The sequence below is a fragment of the Papaver somniferum genome, unplaced genomic scaffold (genome assembly GCF_003573695.1).
Source record: "Papaver somniferum cultivar HN1 unplaced genomic scaffold, ASM357369v1 unplaced-scaffold_19, whole genome shotgun sequence".
Taxonomy (NCBI): domain Eukaryota; kingdom Viridiplantae; phylum Streptophyta; class Magnoliopsida; order Ranunculales; family Papaveraceae; genus Papaver; species Papaver somniferum.
Genome location: NW_020628818.1, coordinates 14166142 through 14174569, shown reverse-complemented (window position 1 = coordinate 14174569; position 8428 = coordinate 14166142). Strand labels below are relative to the sequence as shown.

General features: G+C 34.9%; 2 protein-coding genes across 2 annotated transcripts; one reads left to right on the top strand and one right to left on the bottom strand.

Annotated features, from left to right (window-relative positions):
- Positions 1-2832: 2832 nt before the first annotated feature.
- Positions 2833-5283, top strand: LOC113338562. Its single transcript, XM_026583956.1, has 6 exons — positions 2833-3013; positions 3564-3623; positions 4460-4550; positions 4635-4674; positions 4834-4932; positions 5085-5283. The coding sequence occupies exons 2-6, from the start codon at positions 3567-3569 to the stop codon at positions 5281-5283; spliced, it is 486 nt and encodes a 161-aa protein (XP_026439741.1). The 5' UTR covers positions 2833-3013; positions 3564-3566.
- Positions 5284-5490: 207 nt separating this feature from the next.
- Positions 5491-6165, bottom strand: LOC113338561 (glycine-rich RNA-binding protein 10-like). The gene is made up of 2 exons (XM_026583955.1): positions 6052-6165; positions 5491-5840 (listed from the first exon to the last, which is right to left on the bottom strand). The coding sequence occupies exons 1-2, from the start codon at positions 6137-6139 to the stop codon at positions 5491-5493; spliced, it is 438 nt and encodes a 145-aa protein (XP_026439740.1). The 5' UTR covers positions 6140-6165.
- Positions 6166-8428: the final 2263 nt, after the last annotated feature.

The window sequence follows — 8428 nt, the reverse complement described above, 5'->3', positions numbered from 1 at the left end:
AGGAAATACATCTTCGGCTGATCACTAATGTAAGAATCTCATTCGTTATAATTTTATTATCGAAAATTTAACCAATATTATTTACCGGTATAATCCTCGATTTGTCATAAGTTAAAATTATAATCTTTAGAACGAGTGTTCATTCTTGATCAAATATCAGAATTTCATTCGTAACAACGAAATATCCGAAGCGTATAAAAAAATCGGATCCGAGTCTACCGATGAGGAACTCGAAATCTGCTGATTTTGTACACTTACTTTTATTTCTTCGGTCTTGTGTTATAGATGGATTCCCGATTATAATTTAGAACGACCTTGTTATGCGAAACCTACTATTTGATTCAGACAAGTGCATTATAATATCTTTGAAGACACAAGTTTGTGTGTTGTTGTCCAACGAAATACCCAAAGCTTATAAGAAAATTAGATCCGAGTCACTGAAACATATGAGAACTCGAGATCTGCCGATTTTGTGTACTTTTATTTCTCCGGTCTCGTGTTAAAAATGGATTCCCGATTATAGTTTAGACCGACCTTGTTATGCGAAACCAACTATTTGGTTTAGACAAGTGCATCTCAATATGATAATGTCTTCAAGACACAAGTTTGTGTGTTGTTATCCGAACGAAATCCGAAGCTTATAAGAAAACCAGACCAGTGTTTCAAAATCTGCCGATTTTGTACACTTACTTCTATTTCCTCAATCTCGTTTTAAAATGAATTCCCGAATCGAAATTAGATTAACCTTGTTATCTTAAACCTACTATTTGGTTTAGACGAGTGCATCTAAATCTGATAACGTCCTTAAGACATAAATTTGTCTTGTTAGCCAACAAAATATCCGAAGTTTATATCAAAATCGGATCTGCGTCTTAGAAATTGATAAGTGACTCGAAACCTGATCTCAGAAATTGTGACTAATTTTGAACCGTCGATTGTGCGATCTGCATGAAGAAAATAACTTCATTTTTAACCCTCCGTTTCCACTACACCAAATCTAGGTTTTTCTAACACTGTCTGAAACTCGTACTTTATTTTTTACCATGATAATTATCAAAGTTATAGGTCACAATTAAAATAGTTGGACGAATGTTCAATTCCTAAAGTCGAATCATTTGTATAAATTAATTTTCGGAACTCAATTTTTTCTATTTACCAGGATAATCCACATTATTTCACAAATCCATTTCGTTAATTCAGATTCATCCTCCTATACATTATTTGGATTTTTCCCTGGGACGAAGGTTGATATTTGTTTACATTTCTTTCGTCGTTATACCGAATTTGAAGATCGAGTCCACACTGAGCTTGATATTTATTGATTTCGGTGATGTATCATGCTAAGTTTGAAGTTGGAACCCTCCTGGAGCTTCTTGGTTCATCGTTTGTTTGTCGTTATACCAAATATGAAGTTCGAATCCACACTGAGCTTCATATTTATCGATTTCGATGATGTATCCTACTAAATTTGAAGTCAGAATCCTCCCAAAGCTTCGTGGTTCATAGTTTGTTTGCCGTTATACCACATTTGAAGTTTGAATCGACACTGAGCTTCATATTTATAGATTTCGATGATGTATCGTGCTAAGTTTGAATTCAAAACCCTCATGGAGTTTCTTGTTCATAGTTTGTTTGTCGTTATACCACATTTGAATTTCGAATCGACACCGAGCTTCATATTTATCGATTTCGATGATGTAACATGCTAAGTTTGAAGTCAGAACCCTCTCGGAGCTTCATATTTATCGATTTCGATGATGTATCATACACTAAAGCTACTTTATGAAATGTATGACTAGTCGAAATTACTTCATGACCTATGTGACTCGTCTAAATTCCAACCAGAAGCACAAAGACAAATCACAAAAGCACAAAGAAAACACACTTCCCCTAATGCAACTGCAATGATCGATTTCATTTTTCTTTCTTTTGATTCATTCTTATATATTCTTCGGATTTATGTATAGTCGAAGGTCGATAACAATATCCAAATTTATTCTGATTTATATGTATTCTATAGATTTTTGCCTTGACGAAGATTGAGAAGAAACACACTTTGTCTTGAAAAGAAACACACTTTCTCAATCTGTATGGATATCCAGAACCAGTTTTCCACCGTCATATATCTCCACAATCCGTATGAAAATTTATCACCACCGTCCAAAATATTTTATACAAAAGCCTAAAGGTGATTTCTCATCTCACTTCCCCCTTTCTCTTCTTTCTTTTCTCTTTCTCCGTCTGTTCTCCTCTCTAACTCTGCCTCTACTCCAAAACCCTATCTTCGTAACAAAATTTCCAAATCGAAGTCTAATTAACATGAACTACAAGTATGTAAAGCATTGATGACATACATGGCATTGGATCTGAACTTTGGGCGTTATCAAGAACTTAAACTCACTGATTGAAGAAAAATCTAGGGTTTGTGTGATCTTCTCTTAAATCTGTATAAGTTAACCTGTTCTTTCGTAGTTTATTTTGTTTTTTCCCTGGTTGATAACGATTATTTCATGATTCTGAACTGTTTGAGCGTGTATTATGCAGATTTCACCATGTAAAGGGCTTAAAGATGGGTTTCCATTTTAGGTTATTTCTAATTCCTCAACAACTCAAAGCATCGCCTTCAAGGAATTGGTATTTTCTGGTAACTTTTTTACCATTAGCATCAGTGGTCTTAACTTTTCTCGTGCTAATTAGAATTATAGGGTTTCTGGTGTTAATTTCTTTTGTTGAATGATGCAGATGTTCTCTTGTGGGGAATTTGGGGGAAAATTTCTTGTGGGTGAGGAAGATGATTCTTAAGATTATTATAATTCAGACTTGTTTCTGGTTTCTCTAGATTTTGAGTAAAGTCTTTAAATCTTATATCATCTTTTTATGCATAAGGGTATCAATTGATGGCCGGTGTAGTTGAACAAAGGATTCTACAGCCCATGCAACACCAACACAAGCTTTTACTTTGTGCTCTGCACTTTGTTGTTCGTACCGGCAGCACCTTTGCGGGATCATTATTGTAAGGCTCCTTAATGTTGAATCTCATCATGACTTGGCAGACCATGCCCAGTTTCTCAAAATGCTTGTAACTTGTTTATGTATGTGGGCGGACTATGCACGCCTGATTGGAATTCAAAAAGGGTAGGGGTAGAGAAAAAGGGTAGGATCCTAAAAATAACTACTGATTATAGAGAGTTCTTATCCTGGATTTGATTTATTTGTGACCATCACTTTTGTTGTTTCATTTTTATATAGTGAGAGAAATGATGATATTCATTTGGATCACAGTACCAATAGGCTAAGTGGCATGACCATTATCCCATCATTTAATATTAACTTAGAACTTGATGTACTCTCACTTGGGAAATTTGGTTCCTACCTCGAGACTGTAAGTAATTGATGGTGTATGCTATAATAAGTGGTAAAATTACTGACTACATTGGCCGAAAAGGGGCAAGTTAATGAACAAATGAAGTTATTCTGAGACACAATGTATTTTTGGGTTTTGACTAATTGTAATTTTTCTTTCATAATTTAAAACTGGTTTCTTAACTTCTTGAGTTGAACAGGTAATGTTGGTGTCAGCTGTTTCTGGCATTGGAGGATGGTTTGCTATCTACATCTCTAAGGTTTTTATATCATCTCAAGTCAGTGTTATATGATTGTTATTTATCACAGGGAGTTGTGTCACTTGGCATTGGAATGGTGTGCTCAGGTTATGGCTTGGGACTTCTCTCTTTCGTGATGCGTTATTGTCATGGATAGTTAGGTTATGTCACTGTAGTCTTTTAGTTTTAACCCATTAATCTGTGATGAAGTAGTGCCATGAATGATAAGAACTTAATTTTTAAATTAGGTTGGTGTTGGTTGGTATTGTTTCAACATTTTGGAGGAATAAATGGCGTCTCGTTCCACATATTCGTGTTTGCAGGTAAATCCATTTAGTCCAGCTATTTCTAATAAACCAGAATGTCCATAATATGTTCACCTGTTGGGTATAATCCAGTTTCTTCTTTGTGATTTTCCATTGTTATATGTATTTGCAAAATTATCTTGAGGATAATGTACATACACTGGTTAGCCATTGTCAACTGAAGATTATAGAACTTTCGTGCTTGTTATTAGTCAGCATAATCTGTCGGTATAAAGTAGAGTTTTGGTGCCTTTTTTGTTATTTTGCATTTTATAGAGATTTCTGAAGTCAATACTGAATAATGATGATTGTATGTGGTTATGCATTGACCAAGATGAGATGGCTTTACAATACCAGCATTCTTTAGTTTTCTTGCCGGTACTGTATTTTAGATATTTTAGCTTTACAATGTGTTGCACTAATATACATGCTTAAGGTTTTTGGCCTCTTTGAGTTGTGTTCAAATGATGTTTAATGAATCTCATGCTGTGGACGGTCTCTTTCTAACACATGTCAGTGTCTAACTTAACACCCACCTCTTATTATGTGCAGGATTTACTTTTGTCTGTCATCCTAGCTGTTGTAACGACATTTGTTGATGGAACTGTAGTAAAGTGTATCCTGGTGAAACATATAAGTGCGGGTCTGCATATAACACTCTCTTGATTGTTTGGAATTTATTTTATATTTTGTTTCTTCATTAATAGTCATTGTTTGATTTTTGCAGGCAGAAATGGAGCTGCTCCAGCAGTTATGAGCCTAAAGAGGTATGTTGTGTCATTTAAAAATATCGAGACTGGTAGTGTTTGATGGTTATGGCTTTAAGTTTTAACATCCACACCTATCAAGACCAGCATTGTTCTTGTTAAATGGTTTTGCTGAATGTCATGTGCGCAAGTTAACCAACTGTTTGTTTTTTGTTACAGGTTATTCTGCAAGTTATGGGGAAGCAACAAGAACACCAACATCCTACCAACAATAATTCAGTACCATAAGGAGTTTGTGCAGGAACGAAAACTTCTTGAGTATCTATTGTTGCTTTAATTTTGAGGAGCAAGCACTTTTTTTTTTTGAACAACTAAAAGCCTGTAATTTGTGCATAGCTTCTTCAATGTAATCTCTGGCGCTCCTTGTATACGATTATGTTTACATAATAATAAGTTATATATTTTTCCAGTGTTCAATCATTTTATTTAGTGACTTCTATTATTGATGAATGGGTTGTCGGAAATGTTTCAGTTGACCGGAAACTTTTAGTTGCCGGTTCAGGTCATCTGAAGGTGTTTTGCAACGGAAAATATAGTGTTGCAACTGTGAAACCAAAAGACACATGTTCGTTGTTTAGTGGTCATTTAAATAGTTATAGAAACAGTTAGTAAATATTATAACACAAGTTCTACATTAGAAAGTAAATATAAAGTGTAAAATGTCAACAGTTAGGATGTTTATTGTAATGAAGATGAAGTGTTAGCTTATTTAATTTCCCTAATGGACTAAAACAGTTAGATAAAATGCTAACACATTATATAACTGCATATGGGTAACCATTTTTCTTAGTTAGGAAAATTAGCTTTTATTTTTCCCTAACACTTTCTTTTCATTACAAAAACTTGAATATGGTGTAGTGCATATGGACATGGCCATCCACAGACACCACCATGATAAACATAACCATATGGACATGACGATCCACCATAACCAAAACCATATGGAGATCCACCGCGACTGCCTCTAGTACCACCATGACTGCCTCCACCACGACCACCATCTCCACCACGGCCACCTCCACCTCCACGAAGAACATAGATAGGGCCCAAGGGTTGGCTGTAATTTGTAATCGGCACTAAATCACCCTTCAAAAGTTCCTTCATGTTGCTAATACTTTGAGCTTGATATGCATTACTGATATTCTTTTCATTTCCATGACCGTAACCTTGAAAACCACAACACAAGTAAACCATACATGATCATGACAAAATTGTTAATTATTCATATCTGTAGTAACAATTGACTACTAAACTACTGAACTACTGAGAAATCTATCTACGTACTATAACAGTACTGTAACAATTTCAAGTATAAACTTTAATTTTAGCTCTCCGAGTGTGAAATAAGAAGAAGACATGCAGAAGATGAAACTATACCTGAAGCCGAGGTATTGTTTGAAAGAGAAGTAAATGACGGAAACTGAAGGACTAGAAAATAGCAAAAGATCACCACCGCTAAGCCCATCTCCGCTCTGACGACCTAGCTTTGCTTGAATTTTCTTGTTTTTCATCTCAATCCATCACCTTGCATATATATACAAGTATTCCTCCTCTACCATTGCAGAATGTCTTAACTTCATTGCCATTTCTGGAATTAGGATTGTTCAGTTTTCTTTTCTTTGTTTTGACTTCATTAGCCATTATTGTATTTTGGGTTATATGATTGTGATTGCATATTAAAGTGGTTCGACTAATCCATGAACTAAAGAAGCAAAAAAAAACTTATTGAGGTCTAGTAATGCTTATGAAGCGTTTACATTACTACTAATATATCATGCAGTGTTTACATTACAAATATATATCATGCAAGAAAATTTAAATATTGAAAGCTTTTCCTTGATTTAATTCTGAAAACTATAGAAAAAAGTTTCTAAGTTTTTCAATTATTAATCACAACAAAAACTATAAAAAAGATGAGAAAGACCGATAAGAAATGGATGAGCAGTGTCTTAAAGTACATTGAAGTTTTATTTTATTTATGAAATTTGCTTGTTCATGTAGTGCTAATCTCTTTTAACCAACTGCCAATCTTGTGCTCTAGTCTTTCAAGATACGATTGCAAGTCTGTAACTTGGTATTCTTAATTTCTAATGTGCTATCCAAACATGCAATTATGGAATAACTAACGATCTCATCTCAATATTAGAGTTTTGTCGAATGAACTAGAACTTTCTCCTTGGACTTTGATGTTGAGATGATACTTTTTTTCTTAATGCATGCTGGACAGTGAACCCACTTTATGTTACTCTCTCATTCCAATTTTACATTTTTGTCTTTTGAAGTTTTATTGCACGAAACACTAAAATGGCTCATCTAGTGGAAAACCTGCAGGTGCTAATTTCAGCTGACTGTTGTTCTACTTTCTCGTCAGAACGCGTCATCACAACAATTAATGGATATTGACAAACAAAAACTTACAAGACCGATGATTGACAAAGAAAGATTACGATCATAATTCATAAGCCACATATTCCTCCCTGATGAGATTGGGGTATACCCAGATTAATTAGGGTATACCCAAATTGAAATGGACATGTGCCATTACTAAGGGGAGGTCAAAACAGGATGAAGTTACTTTAGTACCCTGCACTAATTAACCTAAAATTAAACCCTAAACTTAAAACATAAAAAACGTTTAATATTCTTCTAATCTATCTTCTCTAATCCCTCTCCTCTTCTTCTTCCTTCATCTTATTCCATCAACTAAAAATCAACCAAAATTTTCAATTTTGATATTCTACCAAAAATGGTTCGATCCAGTAGCAAGAGAGATTCAACAGGTAACATGAGAAGATCCAAATCAGAAGGAAAAGGTAAGGAAAAAGTTGGAACAAGCAAACCTGAAAATCCAATCCCTGAGAATGTTAAAAAAAAAACCTCCACGGGTGAAAAGAAGACTGTAAGTGATTTCTAAACTCAACCCATTATTCTGATGTGTTATATGATTGTTATATTAGGTTAGATCGAAAATTATGATTTTCAGGGTTTTTGGTCGGCAAGGTCGATAATTTAAAACCATGCCGACTGTTATTGTTTTGTAAGAGCCGACATGGTATAAGGATGAATAACTTGCCGACTTTTCATAGCAGCCATGGAGACTGTTAGACAATAACCAGGGCTGGCAGGGTATATTAACATACCATGCCGACTTACATCTAGTCGGCATTTTCTTAGACTTGTACCATGCCGACTTTAGGTCACAGAAACTTGATTTTCATTAGTTAATTATCGACATCTTTCTTGAATAAGACCATGCCGACTTTGTGTTAGTGGACGTGATATATGATTACAACTCCTCTGACCATTGTTTGGTCGACAGTGTTTAGATTCTAGATCCTGCCGGCTATATTACCAGAACCATGTTTCAATGTTTAGAATTTTTATATCTCTTATTTGTGTATTGTTTAGGTTCCCAGGGGAAAAAATATAAGATACCTCTTGTCTTGTGCAGGAGAGTTATTACAATTTATTGACGCAATTTATCCCAAAGATGAAACTGAAAAGAATTTCCCTATAAGAAAGTTACTTCTGATGGGTAAGGAAGATCCTGAAGAATCTTTAAGGTTCATGGATATTCCTAGCAATCCCCTCAACTATCAAGAATGCACATCATCAGAGGAGGTTGATCCAAGGACTTTTTCCAGGGCATGTGACTTTTCTGGAGTGAACCCCTATTACAATGAGGTCGGTGACTACACAGGTTCAAATAAAGGAAAAGCAAAAGTTGATGCTGCTGAAAAAGCTAGTGATGTGG

What these genes read in the sequence shown, in the direction of transcription:
- LOC113338561 (XM_026583955.1), bottom strand. Translation starts at nt 6,139, where the DNA reads ATGGGCTTAGCGGTGGTGATCTTTTGCTATTTTCTAGTCCTTCAGTTT. An exon ending in AAACAATACCTCGGCTTCAG is followed by an intron (nt 5,841 to 6,051) that starts GTATAGTTTCAT and finishes GTGGTTTTCAAG; the next exon opens with GTTACGGTCATGGAAATGAA.
- LOC113338562 (XM_026583956.1), top strand. Translation starts at nt 3,567, where the DNA reads ATGTTGGTGTCAGCTGTTTCTGGCATTGGAGGATGGTTTGCTATCTAC. An exon ending in GCAGTTATGAGCCTAAAGAG is followed by an intron (nt 4,675 to 4,833) that starts GTATGTTGTGTC and finishes TTTTTGTTACAG; the next exon opens with GTTATTCTGCAAGTTATGGG. An exon ending in CAGGAACGAAAACTTCTTGA is followed by an intron (nt 4,933 to 5,084) that starts GTATCTATTGTT and finishes ATATTTTTCCAG; the next exon opens with TGTTCAATCATTTTATTTAG.